Raw genomic sequence first — 22,499 nt, 5'->3', positions numbered from 1 at the left:
TTGGGTAGAAATTCCTTAAAGCACTCAGAGTCCCAGTGACTGATTTGCATTGAGTCACAAATTTAAGTCCAGCTAGAGGTATACTGAAGAGATGCATGAAAAAGCCTGCAAGGACAGCATGGAGGCCCGGCATCTTTCCAAATGTTCCCTGATGTCTTATTTCATTCAATAAAGAAAGGCGATCCAGAAAGCTTTCGGTTTTTCTGAGAAACAGATTTCAGAGTATTCTGATGAATGGTAGACTTTATCGGTAATAAAAATGGAGAGATACGTGTACATGTATGTATACTTGTGTCTTTATGTGTGAGAGAGGTCAGTGGAATGCTCACAGGAGTCAAGAGAAACATCAAGCCTGAAGGGAGCTTATGCTTATAAATATTTTTTTAAGATTTTATTTATTTGTTCACAAGAGACACAGAGAGAGGCAGAGACACAGGCAGAGGGAGAGTGCAGGACCCCATCCCAGGACCCTGGGATCATACCCTGAGCCAAAGGCAGATGCTCAACCACTCAGCCCCCCAGGCGTCCCACAAGCATGTTCTTATTATTTCTGCTTTTCCTTCTCTTGGTCTCTGACCCCTCCCTTCAGTCATCCCTATTCCTGCAAATCCAAACTTGCAGTAGGTGAAACCAATCTCAGGTGAAAAGAGCCAACATGCCCTGAGTACCTACTATGTGCAGGCTCTTCAGGGATGGCAGGATTATGATGCTGTGGTGATGATGATAGGATATTTTGTTGTTTGACAGAACAGCCCTATGAGGCAGCTGCTGTTATTATTGTCAGCATTTTACAGATGGGGAAACACAGCACAAAGAGGTTGAGTAACCACCAAGTTCTCACAGTTTCTAAGAGGTAGAGCCAGGATTTGGGCCCTTCTGTGTACTGATTAGCATTCAGTGGAAACCATGAGGAATTTCTGGCCAACCAGGGGGCTTGATTTGGAGATTGTGGCTCTGTTGTGGGGCAGGAGAGAGGACTGGGAAGAGCTGTGGTGTCTTCAGACCCCTTGGTGGCCCCTGTGGGTATCCAGCACCACACTTGAAAAGAGATATGGAGGATGCCCAGAACCTCCTCTTCGCCTGTAGAGAGACTTCCATAGAAGCAAATTGTTACCAGAAGGAAAAGGGGATCGGCCCAGCAAACACTTGGAAGGGAGAACACCAGCACAGAGTAACTGGGAGATATCTGGAAGAGAAAGGGATTTACTTTCCTCTCCCATAGAGGAAGGATGATGACAGCCTTTGGGGCCAGAGATATCTGAGAAGACACCACCTGTTGCTACTTGAGTGAGCTTGGACACCCTACAGAGAACCCACCTCTCCATCCTTCCATTTCCTCATCTGTGAATGGCAAGAATTACAGATTTATAGCTGCAGGATGGTGGTGAGAATGAAATGAAAGCTACCACATGGGCGCTGTATTAGCTAAGCCATATCTGCCTTCTCCCTAGTGTTTCCTTCCTTTTACCACCTTTTCCCATGGACGTCATGTCTTCCATGGATCCCGTGTGTTCCACATGATGCTTTTCCTTCCTTATGTCCCCAAATCTTCCTCCATGAGATCAGCCTTTCATTCCTCCACAGAATTCTCTGAAATTTGGATGATGTGTTCTCCCCAGGGTAACTCCCACTGACTGAAAATATCTGCCCAGTGCCCAAATAGTTGCCCAAACATTTGAACCATAGGCATGAACAGAGTGCTGTGAATGGGAAGCTCCCACCTTCCCTAAGTGGCAGAGAGTGCTTCCCCTGAAAGCAGAAGGAAGAAAGATACTCCCGGTACCTCTCACAGATTCCGGCTTTTTGTCCCAGAGATACCTAGGCATCCCCTCTCTTCCCTTCAAGTTCCAGAAGCCAAGTATCAGTCCTAGGTGAGAGAAAAAAGCAGCATTTCCCTAGAGGAGAAGACAGACACTCCCCATTCTGCAGAAACCTTAAGGTTTACAGGAGCCCGTCTCCATATATCAGAGAACAGAGCTCGTCATGGAACAACACATTATGCTTTGAAAATACTCTCTACCACGACTGGTGTGTTTCTTAAGAACAAGAAAATTGCCAAATGGGCTTCATCTTGCACACCAAGCGACCTAGCAGTCCATTCTGTTTCCTTGTAAAAATGTGTGATTAATGGTGGTCTCCATGAGGGCCACCTCTAAAGGCAGGGATGAAGGCCAAGCATCCCACTTTTGCTTAATAACTTCTCAGAACTGTCACCAATGAGGTTTTTCAATAATTCTTCAACCTACTTTCGTATTCTGAGATGTCCCATGAAATATTCTGTGGATAACCGGGAAAGATAACAAACCTTGTAATATATTACTACCACTACTACTGGTTCTGCTGCAATTGTTAAATACCACTGTCAGAGGCAGGGCCAGGTTTAACCCACACTAATGGTTGCCAAGGCATCTATTAGACCTAAAATTGGCACCACATCATTTTGACTAGTGTCCCTACATATCTCCATGTTCCATTCACATTTTTATGTCATAGGTCCCAAAAACCATGTAATGTAATCATTACATATGCCCTAAAGGTACAGTATGTGTAGTGTGTTATGGGATTCAACTGCTCCCCCTGCTATCTACCCCACAACCATACCTCAACTGCCACCACAACCATTAACATGTCTTAAGTTCTTCCATGAGCAAAGCACCATGTACATCCCTTCAAATTCATCCTATGATTTAATCCTATAAGATGCCTACTATTTTTATTCCCATTTTGCATATGAGAAGACCAAAGCTTGGACAGATGAAGCAGTTTGCCCAAGATCACACAACTCGTCAGTGGATGAGTCAGCCCTCAAACCCAGACCCAGAGTAACAACAAAGGCAGCTCACTCAAATCACCATTTTTATATAAAGTCTGCAACTTCTTACAAAATAGTTTCCTCAACACCATACTTCCCGCCTCTTAGAATGAAACATGGAACACATAATAAAATTCAATATGTGTTTACAGAGAGAGAAAATTCTATTGAGTCATTCACATTGGAGATGTAGGAAAGCCAAGAAAAGGTAGAGGATATTTTTTTGACAGATGTTTCTGCCATAGGTCAGCACCCAGCCTGGGGGATCAGACAACTAGGTTCCAGTTCTGGCTCTACCATGAGCTTGTTGTGAAACCTTGAACAATTTATTGACCACCTGGGTTAATTTCCCTTCTTGTAAATTATAATAGTCCATCTGACCAGATTGTTACATCAGATATTATCTACTGACTTGCAGATGTGCAAGGGGAGGATGAGGTCTTATGCCACCCCTACTCTCTCACATGTATGTCCTCTCCCTTCATTCTTCCAAGTAGTTATTTCATAATTTTTTTTAAAAAATAATGTTTCTGTTATTATAATTACTTTTGTTCACTGCAGAGATATGTAGTGTCTTAAATTTTCTTTCTTACATACTTTTTTGTTTTCCCTGGAACTTAAAAAAATTGTCTTAATCTTCTATTTACTTTATTTTTGATTCAATGACAAACTCTATGTCAGAGCTGAAAAGTACTTCTCAATATGTTCAATAGAGCTGAAAAATACCTCTCAATATGTTCATATTAGACAACTGTTCAGTTCCACTTTTTCCAAGAGGCATCCCTCCAGGAGTATTTAATCCTCTTGCTGTGATTTGGACTTGCTTCTCGTCAGGAATTCAGCACAGCTGACATCCTAGAGCTCTCTTTTGCCACCATGCCGGGAATATGTGTTGACTTTCTTTGGGTTTGGACCTCTTATTTCCTGGAACCCATATCTTCTTTCTTGGTTTACTGTCTTATTTTTCTAGATCACATCCTTTAGTAACTTTCTGAGAATTTGTCTGAGACTGTTCCTCTACTTTCCTCTACTCCAAAATTTTATCAACTTTACGTTTACGTCTTAGCTGATCCTATGAGATGTCCACTATTTTTATTCCCATGTAAGTGAGAGGCAGTGGCAGGATATTGACTTCTAGGTTGAGAATCTGTTAACATTTTGAATATAATATCCAATCTCTTCTAGGTTCAAGTGATGGAAACAATTTGATCTCAATCCTTTGTGCATAGTCTTTCTACCCCTTGGAATCATTCAGTAAGTTTATTACGAATGTTCTGATATAGTTCAGTGATGTTTCCAAGTGTGAGTGTGTGTATGTATCTGTGTGTTTCACTCATTATTCTGGCACTAAGTGAATAGATCCTTCTATCCGTAAACTTAGATCTTTCATTTTATCTGATATTTCTTTTTGAAATTCCTGTTATTTGGATATCGGTCTTCCCAGGCTGCTCCTCAAATTTTCTTGTTTCTTTCTTTCTTTCCTACTTCCTGTTTTTGTTTTTGTTTTTTTACCTAATTCCTTGAGATGTTTTTCAAAATGTTTTCAAGTCTTAAGTTTAATTTCAGCTTTTGTATTTTTAACCTCCAAGAGCTCATTCTGGTTTTCTGAATGTTTTTTCCCACAGTGGTCCATTGTTGTATCATGAATGAAATATATTGTCTTACTTCCCAAAATAAATTAGAGATTTTTTTAATGTGCTTTTTCCTCCTGTTTGCTCCAATTATTTTTTTGTTTCTGTTTTAGTCTCCCTCTTTCATATTAGAGGTCTTCCGGTAATACCTGATCATCTGCTCTATTTAAAAGTAAACCATCCAAGGCTGGCTGGAAGTTCCAGGAGTATAAAAAGGAGTTACAAGTGGTAGGCTTTACTGCAGTGTGACATGGAGAAGGGCTGACCTTTTTCATAGGAGGCCTTTCCAATTGGGCTGGCCCCTAGACGTTTCTTGTTCCTCAGAAAGGACTCCTTTGCTCTCCTCTCTGGCAAACAATATGGCAAGTTGTGAACACTTTGGAGAAGATAAGTGAAATGAGTTCTCACTGTTCAGTATGCAAAGTTTCACTTGAAATCTCCTCATTTTCATTATTGTATACAACCACTTCCTCTATGGTGCTTGATTGTCCTCAAATCCAGATCTTTTCTGGCTCAATTTTGTCACATATGATATATTTCTGCTTACCTATTCTTCATTCCATCCCACACCCTCACCTTCTGAGATACCTGGCACATCTAATTCCTAAATTCCTGAATCTGGCAGTACAAAACAACCCACTTTTTGTTGATTCCTATTCTTACAAGCTTCTATTATTTTAATGCTATGCCAGTCAGTTACCATTTGTTTATTCTCTTTTGAGCTTTCACAGTGTAGTTGACATTTCTTCACCAATGTCATCTCCTCTATCATTCTTTTTGTCCTTTGGATTTTAAACTTTTTTGATGTCTTACCTGCCTTTTGTTGGTTTTCAGATAACCTATCTAATCTAAAGTATATTTTCTGCTATTTTCACGTAATATTATATCAAAAGCATTCTCTCCTACACTAAATATTGAAAATAGTATTTTTAATGGATGTGTCCTGGTATGTCTGACCATTAACCTATAATTGGAAATTCATGATGAGTCAAACTTTTTTTTACAAACAACATCAAAATAAAAATCTTTTTACAAGAAGTTTTATATTTATCTCCAATGACTTCCTTAAGATCTAGTTCTAAAATCATGTTAAATCAAGTTTTTTAAATTTTTAAGTATTAAAATATATTATCTAGTTAATTTCAAGAAAGTTGGTAATAATTTATACCTTCTCCCAAAAAAGGCAGAGGCGAGAGCCGCATAGGATTTGTCCCATCATCAACATCATAACCCTTTGTGTTTCATTATTGCTTTAATTTGGATTTTGATGCTGACAAAACTAGTTTTTTTCATGTATTTATTGATAGCATATATCTCATATTATGGACCAAATTCATTTTTTTCTAGTGGAATATTTATTTCTTATTTATATGAAATCTCAATATCTTAAGATATTAAGCTTCTTAGACCAGATTTATTGAAAATTTTTTACTTTATTACTTGTTGGGTTTTTATTAAATTTCTGACAGAATTTTTAAATTTTTACATAATCAAAATTACCACATTTTCCCTTTATGCTTAGAAAGTTTTCTTGGGACGCCTGGGTGGATTAGAGGTTGAGAGTCTGCCTTTGGCCCAAGGCATGATCCTAGAGTCCCAGGATCAAGTCCCACATCAGGCTCCCTGCATGAAGCCTGCTTCTCTCTCTGCCTGCGTCTCTGCCTCTCTCTCTGTGTCTCTCATGAATAAATAAATAAAATCTAAAAAAGAAAAAAAAAAGTTTTCTCATTCTAAAATCAGACAATATTACCCTATTTTATTCTTTCATTTATATGTTTTGGATTTTTTACATTTTACTTTTTCTCTCTGGAATTTAATTTGTAGCATTTTCTCCCAGTCAGGTGACTCACTACTATTTACTGCATAATTCGTATATGCAGCATAATCTCAACTAATTGGTAATGTAACACTGACCACATTCACATCCTAAGCTCTTACTTACTTTTACTAGTGCCTGTTTCTGGTTTACTTTAACCCCATTTGTCTGTTGGTTCTTCCTTCAGAACATCCTGTTCTAATTACCATAACCACATAGTACATTACAATATCTTCTAGAGAAAAGCCTGCTTTACTACCTTACTTCCTAGTTTTTAACTCTTTCATTGTATTTATTGTTCAAGATGAAGTTGAGGATACATGATCAAGTTTCCAGAAAACAATAACAGCAATATGATTTTGATTAAAGTTACATTGAATATGTACATTCATTTGAGAAGAATTAAAGCATTGACTATTTATTCATCCTTTCTAGGAAGATGATACCTTCTCCATATATTCAAGTTTTCTTATATGTTTCCTGTTGGTCTTATTGCTTTCTTCATACGTAATATTATATGTGTCCTGGTACGTCTTATGCATTGTCACTCAATAAGTTTAATCTTAGATAGTTTATATTTTAATACTACTTTGATTTTTATCTTTGCACTTTCTAACTGGTTATTACTACTATGCCACAAAGTTGTTAATTTTTGTATATTTGTTTTATTTTAATCACCTAACTCAACTCTCATTTTTTTTCTATTATTTAATTTTTCTAAATATCTTTGCCACTATGTAAACAATAATTTTACCTGATAATATGATAAACTTTTATCTTCTCTTTCTATATTTTACTTCTTAGTAGGTTGGAATGAATAAGATCATGAACAGCATTGTTATGATGCTGGTCTTAATGGAAATACCTTTATAATGAGAATAATAATCGCTAAATTTTACTGAGGTACTTTTGATATGGTAGCCACTTTCCCAAGGGATTTGGGTAGATTATTTCCTTTGACTTTCATAATTATTGTAGAAACAAAGTTACTAGTGTAATCCCATTTTAAAGGTGATGAAACAGAGGCTCTACAGCAGAAATATGTCCAAAGTTATCCAACTAGTCGATAGCAAAGCAGGATTCAATCTCCCATTGGTTTGACTTCAGAGCTCAAGCTTCTAAGTAATATAACTAATATTACATTCTAGAATTCTAAATAAGTGTGAGTTGATAAGCACCTTAAAATTTTTTCTCATCATATTTTTGGTTAAGAAGGGAGATGGGAGAGAGAAGAGTAGCCTGACTCTAGGCAGATGAAACACAGACATGAAGAGTACGTTAATGACACAAGAAAAGTACAGTATAAGATGCTTCTCTATAGCTCCTCAAGCTATGTCTGAACACCAAGATCAATTACTAAGGAAAAGAATGTATTTCAAAGGCCAAGGCATCTCAGAGGCTATTATTATTCCCATACAAATAAAAAAGCTATGTCATGTGACCTCTTGGTCATTTCAATTTCCAAAAATTTCTCAAGAAAATATTTTGGTCCCATTAATTCAAATCTTTGATTCACTGAAACTTTGATTCAGCCAAAAGGTGGAGTGGAGGTGATTCATGCTATTTAAGTCACATCTTGGCAAGAAGCTGAGTTGCGGGAGATGGTGTGTCTCCTTTTCCAGTGTAAAAAAAAGAAATTCAGCAATGCTGAAAATAAAGTCTCTTAGAGTGTTACGCAAAATTATGTATTTCTGCAGCATACCCTGGATTACTGACTGTGTAATAGCCCTGCTGGACTCCCACCACTGCACGAAGCCCATGCCTGAAGCACTATGATCAGCATGGAGAAACATGAACATCTTGCTTTTTCACCAATTTCATTGTTGGTGTTAGGGAGTGAAGTCCTTCCTCAGAAAGAGTTACATACAAGTTTTTGGCTTTAAATGTCACACTTTTTAAGAAAAGTGACAATTGATTGGGGCTAATTAGGTATTCACTTAAGAATGCAGTTTTTTATAAGCTTCATGGACACCCTGACCAGTGAGCAGAGAGGCAGTAGACCTGAGTGAATAAACACAGGATTTTATTTCATACTCAGGTTCTAGTCCTGGTCCTGTTGGGCAAGGCTCTTTACCTATCAGCCCTCAGTTTATTCATTTGACAGTTGGTAATAATAGCATTGCTGCCATTTCCTTCATTGGGCTTCTAGGAGATTGAAAAAGGAGTATAAATGGAAAAGTGCCTTTGAAAACTGAAATACAATTGACATGTGTAAGGAAAGATCCAACAGTTTCTAGGACGCTCTCCCTAAAGAGCAGTCATATTTATTGCTCACCCAAACTCCTCTGAAAAAGACAAATAGTCATCAACAGTAATAGAGTTCTGCAGAGCCAGCCTGTTTCCATTTCAATTCAAAGCCCTTGAGGCAGCAAACTTTCAATCCAGGCACTACCCTGAGTCTCCAGTAAATTTGTCTGTTTCCCCAATACATGTGGTGAGCACTTGAACAGAAGCATCAGGCTATGTCTGGTCATATTATTCTATCAGGCAGTGATAATCACAATTTAAAGGCTAAAGGAGAAATGACCTATTTTACATGGACTTCCGGAGACGCTTTGGAGAGAGATGCCACGTGATCCCAGGACCAGTTGGTGACTCAAGCTCTGGGTCGCCACATGGCTTCTTCTTCCCCTCAGTCCTTTAAGCCAGTCATTTCTTTATACACTGTACAGTGGCTCTGTGTACTGGGGACTGAGCTTAAATTGAGCTTGAGACAGGGGCCATGGAATGATTGAGTAGTGAATTAGATAGAAAATTGTGGCTTTTGTGCCCTAAGTGAGAGAATCACTGCATTCAACCAGCTGCTACAACTTGAGTATTTCTCACTTCTTTTGACATTTTTTTCAACAGGGGAACTTGATGTAAAACATATTTGTCTCTTTAGATGCTCAAGAGCTGCCTTTTTCCCTCAACCTTCTTTTAAAACCTGCCCTCCACACTGTGAATGTTCTTTAGCCATTGTCAGTGTGGACTGTGACCTATGTAAGTCATTGCTCAAGAAGGAATTTGAGAAGGGAAAAATAGAAATCTTAAATTCACCCTAGGGCTCATTGGGCTCCAATCAGAATAATCAGCCAGGAACGTGACGTACAGTAGTAGTAGTACAAGAAGCTGAATGTAAAAGGCAAAGACACCACAGGGAGAATTTGTATCTCATATTGGTTTTGGGGGTTTTACACAAAACCATTCCCTTCCCAAGAGGTGCTCAAAATTGAGTCAAATTTGAAAACTGTAAAATCCCTGGATTCATTTATTTGCATTTGTTCATTCATGCATAAGCACAATTGGCTGTCCTAGAACCGGCAGATGAGGGCACTGGTTATACACAGCAAACTTCATTTCAACACACATAACTTAAGCCTGTTCCGTGCCTGGTACTATGCTAGGCCCTGAGAGAAAACAGGAAATGAGTAAGATTCAGATTCTGGCCTCCAGGGATTGACACATAACTCCGATCCAAGGCAAAGTAAGAAAACTACTAGAAGAGAAACATGAAATGCTTTGGCAGCCTCCCTAACTGATCTATAGCTTTTTAAAATAAAGCTTCATGAGCACAGGTTAGGTTAAGGATAAGACAACAAAGGCCTCCAACCCCATTCATGATCTGATGCCATGCAGATGGAAGACCCTCCTCCCAGCCTCCCAGCCTGTCACGCCCATGATACAACTAGCCACTCAACATTTTTTCAAACACGTGCCAACATTTATGCTTTCAGTTCTTTGTTCACAAGGCTCTGTCTGACTAGAATGCCTTTTCACCCTCTCCACCACCTAGAAAGCCCTTACTCTCCCCCTAAGATCCAACTCAGTGATCTGCAAGGTGAAAATAAACAATGAGGTGTCATCCCAAGGTCTCTCCCAGCCTATAAGTCAATGATATGTGAATTTAAGAAGTATATCAAACACTTTACCTTCCTTGAACCATAAAGCCATTCCTGGTGCCCTGAGACATAATTCCTCTTGGTCCTCCGAACTTCCATCCCACATACTGCTAGAGTACTGGGCATACCACATTGTAATTAGATGCTCATTTATTAGTTTATCCTTCCAAGTGGAGTGGTACAGCTCGAGGGCAGGGTCTGCATCTTATTTAATTTTTATATTATAGAACAAAGAGTTACATGGCCATAACTATGTGCTAACCACTATTCCAAGTGCACTGCATGTATTTATCTATTTAATCCTTACAACAACCCTATGAGATAGATACTACCATTATCTCATCTTGCCCATGAGGAACTAAGACATAGAGTTTAAACAACATGCCCAAGGTCATACAGCTGGTAAGCAGTGATCCATGATATGAACCTGGCTCTTAAATGCTACATTATGCTGTTTTTACTTATCTTTGTACCCTCAGTGCTTTGCCCAGAGGTCTAGTATTTAAAATGTGGAGCTCAATAAATGTGTCTTAGCTGAAAAAATGAATGAGCAGATGATCACTACTGGTTAGCCCTAGCCGAATTCTCTTGAAAAGTTCTAGGCTATAGAAGTTAAGGGTAATGAGCAGACTTGGAGAAGGTTCAGAGAAACTCAAGAAGATGGAAATGAAGAATTATACCTAAGCATTTAGGCTGCTTAGCCTTGAGATGCAAAAGCTAAGGGCTGCTTTCATAATTATCTTCAAGGCCAGGAAGGCTGATTTCTGAGGACAGTGACTGAGCTGTTTTTCTCCACCTCCAGAGAGGATGAAGAAGCAGAACTGGTCCTACGCTACAAAGGGTGCCATTTAAATCCACCACAGGGAAGAATTTCCTTAACCTAAGAATTGTTTGTTAGACATAAGAATGAGCTACGGAATGAAGATGTATAAGGTCATCTATCTTCAGCCTCTGGACTTGCTTCTGCTCAGAAGCAAGAGCATGTAGGGTGAAAACAATGACAGGCCATCTCAAGCTCTCTTCTAACTTTATGAAGCCATGACATTTGAATCTAAGAAATATATCAGCAGTTTACCTTCCTGGACCAAGTGAATGAATGATTGAGTAAATGAGTCCCACATAATCTAAAAGGCAGCAACAAAAAAAATCACAACCAGCAAGGAAAGGAGTCTTCCTAAACATATCATTGTGTCAGAAATGTAACAATAAAGGAAAAAATGGAACTTGTTTTCTAACTAACCTAAACTTACATGTTCTACCTTCAAAATGTTTCTTGCTAGGTCCATTGCAGCTTTGACATAAAGTTATAAGTGCTCAGTCTACATCCTCAGGTGCCAACTTTGACCCAACATCACCATTTAATCACCTAATAGATGACTTTCATATCTTGAAGTAGATTTCCCTAAACATCAAGTAACCTCAAAATGTGAGTCACTATTCCATTGATCCCAATGTAAGTTGCTTCAAATATTTAAAAAATGAATCCTTTCCTGAGAACAGAAAATACCATCAAACCTACTTATTTTCTTTCCTACATAGAAATCAAAACACAAATAGTGTTTTGGAATTGGAAGAGAATTGGAAGAGGGACAGAGTACATAAAATTATTTCTGTATTTGGCATCATTTCAATGACACGATTCTGATTTGTTTTCAGTTAATAGAAATAAAATCTTACACTTGTGTGATGCTTTGCAGCAGACAAAGTTCTTTCAAACACAGTATTTCACTGAGTTTTTACCTGGGAGGTAGGTATTTTGCTTCCCATCCTACAGAGGAAAAAAGAGCTCAGAGAGGTGAGGGACTTGCCTGAGGCCACACATTGAAGACCAGTAGACCTTCCCCAGTTAGACCTCTAGCTTCCAGGCCTACCATTTCCTATACATCATAGTCTGTTGGGAACAGATCCACTGAGTATTGGGACAAACTTGCTAGAAATCTCCATCACCATAAGCAACCTTTGGGGGTGCTAAAGAGTTGGCCTGCCCTACCTTGAGAAACTCAGCTAGTCCCATAATCTTATGAGACCTATTGAACTCAGAGAGAGACAAGTAGAAGACACTGTTATGTCTGCCTTACATAGGGCATATCTACCATTAGTGAAGTAGGAGCACCTAGATTCTAATTCAGGCTTTTACTGCTCAAAAATCATGCATCCCTTGGACTTCACGCAGTATTCCAAAACTGTAATCATCAAGACAGTACGGTCCTGGCACAAAGACAGAAACATAGATCAATGAACATAATACAGAACTCTGAAATTGACCTTCAACTCTGTGGTCAACTAATCTTCGACAAAGCAAGAAAGAATATCCAATGGAAAGAAGACAGTCTCTTCAACAAATGGTATTGGGAAAATTGAACAGCCACATGCAGAAGGAAGAAACTGGACCATTTTCTTACCCCACACACAAAAATAAATTCAAAATGGACGAAAGACCTTAATGTAAGACAGGAATCCATCAAAATCCTAGAGGAGAACATAGGCAGCAACCTCTTTGACCTCAGTCACAGCAACTTCTTGCTAGACACGTCTCCAAAGGCAAGAGAAACAAAAGCATAAATGAACTATTGGGACTTCATCAGGATAAAAAGCTTTGGCACAGCAAAGGAAATACTCAACAAAACTAAAAGGCAACCTACAGAATGGGAGAAGATATTTGCAAATGTCTTATCAGGTAAAGGGCTAGTATCCAAAATCTATAAAGAACTTATCAACTCAACACCCAAAAAACAAAAAAAATCCACTCAAGAAATGGGCAGAAGACATGAACAAACATCTCTCCAAAGAAAACATATAAATGGCCAACAGACACATGAAAAAATGTTCAGCATCACTCAGCATCAGGGAGATACAAATCAAAACCATAATAAGATATCAGCTAACACTGGTCAGAATGACTAAAATTAACAATACAAGAAACAACAGATGTTGGAAAGGATGTGGAAGAAAAGGAACCTTCTTACACTGTTGGTGGGAATGCAAACTGGTGCAGACACTCTAGAAAACAGTATGGTGTTTCCTCGAAAAGTTAAAAAATGGAACTACCCTATGATCCAGCAATTGCATTTCTAGGTATTTATCCAAAGGATACAAGCATAGTGATTTGAAGGGACACATGCACCTCCATGGTTATAGCAGCAATGTCCACAATAGCCAAAATATGGAAAGAGCCCATATTCCACTGACAGTGGGATAAAGAAGTGGTGTGTATATATGAATATATCATATATATATGAATGTGATATATGAATATATCTTATATATATGAATTTTACTCAGCCATCAACCATCAAAAACAATGAAATCTTGCCATTTGCAATGACGTGGATAGAACTAGAGGATATTGTGTTAAGTGAAATAAGTCAGTCAGAAAAAGACAAATACCATATGATTTCACTCATCTGTGGAATTTAAGAAACAAAACAGTTGAGTAAAGGGGAAAGGAAGGAGAAATAAAATAAGATGAAAACAGAGAGGGAGACAAACCATAAGAGACTCTTAACTCTGGGAAACAAACTGAGGGTTGCTGGAGGGGAGGTAAGTGGGGGGGTTGGGTAACTGGGTGATGGGCATGAAGGAGGGCACTTGATGTAATGAGCCCAGGGCATTATATGCAACTGATGAATCACTAAATTCTACCCCTGAAACTAATAACACAGTATATGTTAACTAAATTGAATTTAAATACAAATATTTTTGGGATGCCTGGGTGGCTCAGTGGTTGAGCATCTGCCTTCAGCTCAGGGCTTGATCCTGGGGTCCGGGATTGAGTCTCACATCAGGCTCCTTGCAGGGAGCCTGTTTCTCCCTCTGCCTGTGTCTCTGCCTCTGTGTGTGTGTGTGTGTGTGTGTGTGTGTGTGTGTGTGTGTGTGTGTCTCTTATGAATAAATAAATAAAATCTTTTTAAAAATTTTTTAAAATAAATAAATAAATAAATAAATAAAATATTTTTTAAAATTATACCCTTCCTGGATCCCTGGGTGGCGCAGCGGTTTGGCGCCTGCCTTTGGCCCAGGGCGCGATCCTGGAGACTCAGGATCGAATCCCACATCAGGCTCCCGGTGCATGGAACCTGCTTCTCCCTCTGCCTATGTCTCTGCCTCTCTCTCTCTCTCTCACTGTGTGCCTATCATAAACAAATAAAAAAAAATTATACCCCTCCTTAAAAACTTGGCTCAAATGCCATCTACTCTGTGAAGCCATGCCTACCACCTAGCACCACATGGACAGACATCATCGTATGGTGCTTACAAACTCTGGATCCAGTCTGCTTTGGCCCAGGCCTCAGGTACTAATTATGTGTCCCTAAACTCTCTGAAACTTCCTCATCTATAAAATGAAGATGCTACTCATAGCTCTCTAATGCCACAATGATAAGGATTCTATGAGTTAATATAAGTAAAATGCTTAAAACAGCTCTTGACGCAAAGTAAGCTCTTGATCAGTGTATTCCTAATATTATTACCCTGTCTGAGAATCTCGAGCCCTCACAGGGTTTTGTTTATCCTCCTAGTATAAAATACTATATTACTCATATTTATTATAACTCCCCCTCACTCTTTGGTAGTTATTATCTACCCCATCATGAGCCCAGAGACCATCTTCTCTCTGATAATCTCTTTTTAGATACTACCACCCATATCCACCTAGATGCCCTAAAGAAAAACCTAGGGGTCATTTGACTCTTCCCATATCCTCACACCCTGCATCAATCAATCACCAAATCTTGAGGCTGGCATCATCTAGATATTTCTGAATCCCCCTTCCATCTACATCTTGTTTCCACAATCCAACCTACCCTCACTTAAAATAGTGAAGCAGTCTCTTATCATCCACACTGAAATCAGAATGATCTTTATTTAAAAAAAAAAATGATCCTTATGTCAGATGTCTGCTTAAAACCCACTCATGGCTCCCCACAGCCATTTGAAGCTGTTTGGTCTGGCCACACAGGACCTCTCTACTCCCTCCCTGTCTAGACTCATTTCCCACCATTCCTGCCTCACCATGAAAGGCTAGACCCACAGGACAACTGGCTGCTCAACACATTAGAGTCTCTCCCCTTCCTATCTCTGACCTGTTCTCTCTCTTGGCCTGAATTCTCTTCCTCCTGTCTGGCTCCAGGCATTTTCTTTGTTTAATTAGCTCCAGTATTACCTCTTCCATGAGACTACTCCTTAGGGTTTCCATGATACGGAGCATTTTATGGCTCTTCTATAATCATAATGACCTGCAGCGCTTGCCCCACCATGTCCTCAAGTTCAAGGACATTGTCTCTAGCCACTTTTTCATCCACTTAACTGTGGATGTGCTTTGCACATAGTAGGTATTCAAAGAAACATCGAATAGCTGAACGCATTACATAGACAATAGGCAGACAATAGCTGACACATATAGTGCACGCTGTGGGTCACTTAACAGCACTTACTGAAGTGCTCTTCTCAGCACTTTCCATAAATTAATACATTTACTCCTCACAACAACCTTATATGGTAACTAGGATAATTATCTCCATTTTGCAGGTGAGTAGAGGATGACACTGAAGAAAGGTTACAGACTTTACCAATGTTACCTAGTCAGAAATTGATGATATCAAGTTTAGAACCCAGAAGACTGGCTCTGGATCCCATGTTCTTGACACTTAGCTACAGCATCTGTCCAGTAGAGGTACCATGAGAAATAAAGATACTTCGACACAGATAGAATGGTCTTGTCCAATTTTATGGCTGAGAAAGTTGAAGCATAGGAAGTTCATGGAGAAGTGGCCCAGAGAGAAGAGAGCTGAAGCTGGGAGTGGTATTCCCTGCCCCTCGCTAACCAGCCGTGGAACTCGGGGCCATCACTCAGCCTCCCTGGGCCTTGGTTCTTCAAATTCTTCCAGTGCAAAATCAGAGCCAGATCGTGTCTCAGCTTTCTTCCAGCTCACATTTGCAATTCCCTCAGTTCAGCAAGGTTCATCAGGGTTGAGTGTGTGCCAGTCTCAGTGCTAAGTGCAGAGATACGAGGGCACACAAGCTGCGTCTCTGCCCTGAGAAATTTATCTTCTTGTGGGGGAGACAGGCACAGACAGACAATATCGACAGACAGAGTTCAAAATGGCCATTCTGCAATTACATCGGTTATTTTAAAGGCAACAACCTCAAGGTACAGTGTTATCGAGAAACAAGTCATCTGCCTCTCAAAATCTTTCAACTGAGAATTGCTCAGAACAAGAACGTAGCACCATGTCTCCTTCCACCGTCCCTCCTCACTCAAGCACAATCTCCTCATTTGACACGTGAAGAAGGAAAGACATTGCCTTAAGTAAGTTTGCCAGGGGTCAGATGGCTACCTGGTGGCATAAGCCATTGCCACCTCTGTTCCCTAGATTCTCCCATAGCTGAGAAGGAGAGGCAGGAACATTAACTTTGACACAGCCACTGCTGGTTTTCCAGTACGGGTTATATGCTTAAATGGATTTTCAGATTTACAGTTGATTCTAGAAATTGCATCTACTTCATTTCCAACTCCATAGGTAAGCTGGTTCATTTAAAGCAAACAGCACCCAACTAAAATACATTCTGAAGAAGTGAGTGAGTAAGCCATTTTTGCTCAACTCTTAATTTAAAACACAAACACAAAAACAAAACAAAAGTAAAAAAAAAAAAAAAACTTTTGGGGGACTTCTCATAGACCAAATCCCATCACATCATTGTGAGATGAGATAGTTAAAATATGTATGATCAAAATGTTATTTGAAAATACACTCCAAGAGGCAGCCTTGTGTAAGAGCAGAGGCCTCAGAGTCAGTCTCAGTGGGCCCACATCTCTTTTCAGCATCTTAGCCATTGTGTGACCTTGGGCACATTCCCTAATATCACTGAGTCTCAGTCTCCCCATCTGTACAATAGGATCAAATAATATCTGTCTGTCAGAGTACTTTTAAGAATTAGAAATGTAAATTCATGCCTGGTATAGGGTAAGGGTTAAAAAAACAAACTATTAAGAAAAACATTTTATTAAAGTCTTAATGATTCAGAGATTGATTATTCTATTAGAAGATTGTCATGCTTTCTCCTTTTCTTCCTTCTGCTTCCTTCCTGCCCACGTCACAGCTGCTCATAAACTACTATTCCATGATATAAAAAATGAGATAAAATTCAATTCAGATCACACAGCAACAAAAGTGGAGTTGGCATTGGATTCAAACAGGCCTGAACTTGAGCACTGGATGGCTTTCAACAGGTTATATAACTTCCACGAGTCTTCATTTTTTCATCTATAAAATGGAAGCAATCATATCAACCTTCTAGGCTGCTTATGGAGATGTGGACAAACACATACATACACACACACGTAGTTATCTGCATGCACGTACACACGTGCACACACACATACACTCACACACAGAACCCCTACCACAGTGACTGATAAATAGTAGGTGGATAGGAAAGTATTGGATCATTTTCAGTAAGAAATGTAGTACTTGGCTAAACTAAAGCTTCAACATCACTCACAATTTGTTTTAAAATCCCAAATTCATCACTACCATGGATGGCTAAAGGAAGTCATTCTCACAAAACTCTTGCATCTGGTGCCATTAGCTTTAATTTCCTCCTTTGGGGACAGCTTGACTGTCAGCAGAAATGGGGTGACTTTGTGCATATGGGAACCTGGCATGGCCCCACTGATGACCAGAGGGTGGGGGCAGCAGGCAGCGCTCAATGGGGGGGAAATAGGTGAAGCTGGAGCTGACATACTTGACATCATTTCCATCCATTGCATTACCAAGAGTCAAAGAGACCAAACCAGAGAATAGAATGCCCTTTTCATAAGCACTACTTCCACTACTGAAGAGCTTCCGTTATCCAATGACAGGGGTTGACCAGTATATAGGATTGCATCTTTAGAAGCAAGGAGCAAAGAGGGCATGTGCATTATTTGCCTCTGGGAAATTACTAGGCTAAAGGTTCATGGGATGCTGACATTATAAAACACGTGCTTTTTTACATAAACATTTGGATTTCATGTTTCTAATTTAAATATTTTGTCTACAGAGATCTCTGAGTCATCTGCTCACATCCTTCCTTCTTTAATCCTCCCTTGAGGCAAAGACTATATATAAAATGCATACTTTCTAAAGGAAAACTCATAAACAAAAGGCAAAAATCCTAAAGTCACAACCACCTACCATAAAATATCTGAATATTTGTTTAGACCCCCTGGAGACCCACCACATGACATTCTCAAAGTAGCATGCAGAGATTCATTCTGTATCCCTTCCTACTTCCTAAATAATGCTCCCACTCAAAGTGGAAGGACGCCAATTTCATGGCAGGCTGGAGGATGTTTTTTTCGGAAGCTCCTTACTTAACATCACATTGCTTAGAACAGAACATACCTGTCAATATCAGTGCCATATTTCTCTAGAATTTCTCCTGCAGAGAAATTTTATGAAAACTTTCCCTCTTTTTATAAAAAGAGAGAATCATTCTTTTATAATTATGTTGAAAATCAACTAATTCCTGAATCACCATTGTTCTGTGAAACTTTCTGCCATAGACAAAATGGAAAATCACAGTTTCACTTTATCCGACACCACCCAAAAGAAACACTTCATGCATGGAAGTGTTCTTTTTCCATAAGGCAGTGGCATTTAAGAAAAAAAAAGCTCTGGCATCGCTCTTCAATATTGTTGTCTAATTAAATAGCAATGCAGTGGATGCGTAAAAATATGCATTAGAGGTGTGTAATGTGTAATGTGAAGAAGAGTAATCAAAGCCATTCAACAGGATTTAGGAAGGGATTTCAGTTGGCAGCTTACGAGACAGGAGCATATAATTTTGCTAATTTGAAATAGGTATTGTAACGTATAAACATTACTGCTTTGCATATTTTAATGAAAACTGCCTCTACACCAAAATGAATCCTTTAGCTTGAACTCTCTGCATACCACGGAGCTTCTACCTATTATGAGTTCAGCATAAATAAGAAAGGCACGCAAGCTGCATTAAAAGAATGGTCACCTCATTAAAATAGGTTAAAACCAAGCCCCTTATTCCAAGCTACTATAACACCATAAAGTAAGTCTGATGACAGGTGTTGTATTAAATTTTTATATTACAATGAACTTGTACTCACACAAACCAAATCTGCATGTTTCCTTTGATATACACCTGCAACTTGTTAATTCAAGGGCCTTTATTAAGAAAGTATAAATTTAGCAACATCTATAGATTTGTAAAACTCTATTAGCTTGCTTGAGAATATGGAGTAAATTCATTTGGAGTCTTATTTGCATGGTTTACAAAGAAATGGAAATTAATGAAGACTTTTCCCAAATGGATGTGTCTGCAGATAATGCAGTTCTGCAAACAGGCTGATGCGAATTACCTACGCTTGGGCGAAAGAGTTGAGAGAAAGAGACAGAGAGAGATCTGGGTCCGTCCGGAGCTGAGGACATCACTTACCTGCCAGCTCGCTTCTCGCTGAAGGCCTTTTTTCCAGTCTTCTTCCAGCCTGGGGGAGGTCTCATCCATTGCTGATGCTGCTTGCACAAACTGGATCCGCCAGTGGCTGTTACTCCCTTTCGTTGCAAGCCTTTACCAAAGCGGCAGCGAAGGCAGTTCAGGGGCAGACTGTCATGGAGAAAATGCCAGGCCAGAGGATGAGGGATCGGGCAGGAAGAAGCCACATGGGAATAAATTTGGGATACACGGGGCTACCCTGACAGCTGCCAACTGGCCAGGCGAGAGGCCAGCTCAGCCATTGAGAGTCCAGAGATTAGGAACAACTAAACTCCAGAGCCAGCGGACAATGGGTCATTCTTATGCTTCTGGCATAAAGGTCAGAGAAGGGAAGTGTGAAGGCATGCTCTATGCCCTAGAAATATGCATTTCTATGTGTGCTCCCATCTTCTCCTTACCCCAACACACATCTCACACACATGCACACACACACACCAGAATTTGCATTGTTCTGCAGGGTTGCATCAATAGGCTGGAATATCCTGGAAGTAATAAGCTCCTTTACATAGAAGCAACACATTTCATTTGAACACATCTCCCCCAGCACCATATGAATCACTCAGCAGCCAGTAAACATGAAAAATAGCAAGCTCCCTGGGGTGAAAAATAGACTGATCCCTATAGTTGAATCCTGAGCATCTAGAGTCCCTGGTTTCACCCCATGGGATGTTTTGCCGCAGACACTCAACCTTGACCATGGACCACCACCCTTTTCCCAAATCATTATCCAAAATGATCAGAGGTTTCAGTTCGGACACAGACTCCTCAAAATGTGAGGTTAAACCAAACCAAATCCAACCAAACTCTATCCTGCTTCAGTGGTTTCTCACACAGAATGACCCTCTCCTGCTGTTCAGAATTGATTACCTATAGTTTTAAGACGTGTAGCTGGGGCTACTGTCAATAGCACCTACTTCTTTTCAGTTAGAACAGTGGTTCTCAAACTTGGCTGCACGGCACAAACAACTGGAAAGCTTTGTGAAAATACTGTTGCCAAAGCTTCACCCCCTTCAGAACCCAGGATTAAAACCACAGAACTCAGTTTTGAATATCATCTGAGGTTTCTCAAATCTAATCACTCTTCTGTTGCTTGAATCCCCACAACCCGTCAAACAATGCTTATACCATCATAAGTGGTAAACTCACCCCCTCCTGAGACAGTCTTATTCTATGGTTGATAGCTTTGTCCCCAAATGAATCAATTGCCTTCCCCTTGTCACTTCTATAACTGCACTACTCTTTAATTCTATAAGGAATAAGACTAAAAACTATTCTGTAGGACGACCCTTCAAAGATCCAAGGACAATAGTGGTCCATGCCTCAAGCCTCTGCTAAAGGGTTTCTTTTCCAGGTGAGATCTTTCTATTTCTTTAGCAAACCATGTGAGAGGCCCTTGGGAATTTTTTCATCCTGGTTACTAGCCTCAAAAATACATTCCACTACCTCTGGTGATAATGATTGTAATATTCCAGAAGCCAATATAGTATTTCTGCTGTGATCGACCATTGTACACAGAGCCTAATTATCACATACCTTATTTGGAAAATCCTCCTCCTAATAATAATAATAATAATAATAATAATAATAACAATAATAATAACTATAATAACAGCCAGCATCTACTGAGCATGGAACTAGGTGACCAGCACTGTTTTAAATGCTTCATTAGCCTTACTTCATTTATTCTGTATAAAGATTCTATGAAGTCATCATTATGCTCCTGATTTATAGATGAAGAATTCAAGAGACAAAGATATCTGCCCAGGTTATGGGCCAGGTGTTAACTCAGATCTGACTACAGTGTTCTAGATCCCTACATCATGCCCTTTTACTTGTGCAGTCTTGGATCACATCGCCTGCCTTGACAATCACACTTCACTGATACGATGTCACTGTCAGTTAATGCACATAAGTTTCCTCATATCTTCAGGTTATTGATGAACATGTTTTGTAGACTAGAAATTGCCATACAAGCCTAACTTGCCATTACTATCCTTTTAATAATCACAAGACTATCTTTTGCACCTCACCTCTAGCAAAGCAGATAAATGCAAAATCCTTCTTTTACTCCCTTGGCTTCTCTCTTTTATTGAGAATATTCAGATGCTTCTCCAGAGGTTATCCTGAGGTGTAAAAAGAGATGGGTCAGAAGCACAAGGGTCCAGAATATTTTCCCAGATGCTAGACTCAACGGCAGCCTCACCAATCATCAGTTCTTCCCTCTCTCTGTAAACACTTTAGCAACAGGACCCTATAAGGAACGCTGGGAGCAATCAGTTTTACCATTTGAATCACACCATCTGCAAGGCAGCTCAATCAGTTGTTATAGAAGGCAGGACACAAAGTGGTTGACTACAGTCTTTAAAGTCGAAAGGACCTAGGTTTGATTAGCAGCCCTATTATGATGTAGCTCTGGATCCCTGACCAGGTCACCCAGTGCCTCAGAACCCTAGTTTCCATGCCTGAGAAAGGGTGGCATTATCATCTCAGTTAGGCATTTTATTGTTTTCAATATCTGATTCTCTTTTATTCCAGTCACGCAGCAAGACTGAATTGCCTTAAACACCTTAAAATTAACCATAAGCACATGACTTGTTTTGACCAATGAAATATGGGGAAAAGGATGGGTATCACTTCCCACGGGGAGGCCTTGATCACTGGCACTTGACTGTCAGCCCACCTTCCCCCCGTAATGCAGTGATCACGAGGCATGTGTTGATAAGTTGTGCCTTAATACCAAAGCAAACCGGACGGCTGAGCTGACTCATGGAGAATGGTTACCTTGGAGAGTAACCCGGACCAACAACAGACACTATGGGAACAAGAAATAAACTTTCAGGGTTGTTTGT

The 22,499-nt window shown here is 39.7% G+C and overlaps 1 protein-coding gene across 2 annotated transcripts in view; it reads right to left on the bottom strand.

Annotated features, from left to right (window-relative positions):
* Positions 1 to 22,499, bottom strand: part of PPARGC1A (PPARG coactivator 1 alpha) — a 641,119-nt gene that overhangs the window by 282,006 nt on the left and 336,614 nt on the right. Inside the window, exon 1 of one of the 2 annotated variants that reach the window (XM_041753715.1) lies at positions 19,594 to 19,679. The exons of the other annotated variant lie outside the window; for it this stretch is intronic. Coding sequence (XP_041609649.1) covers positions 19,594 to 19,662 — 69 coding nt within the window. The 5' untranslated portion in view covers positions 19,663 to 19,679. Of the gene's footprint in view, positions 1 to 19,593; positions 19,680 to 22,499 lie in introns of those variants that run through there. 2 annotated transcript variants of the gene reach the window in all.

This window comes from Vulpes lagopus, chromosome 4 (genome assembly GCF_018345385.1).
Source record: "Vulpes lagopus strain Blue_001 chromosome 4, ASM1834538v1, whole genome shotgun sequence".
Classification (NCBI taxonomy): domain Eukaryota; kingdom Metazoa; phylum Chordata; class Mammalia; order Carnivora; family Canidae; genus Vulpes; species Vulpes lagopus.
The sequence above is the reverse complement of the archived record's forward strand: the minus strand, read 5'-3'. Positions and strand labels throughout refer to the sequence as shown.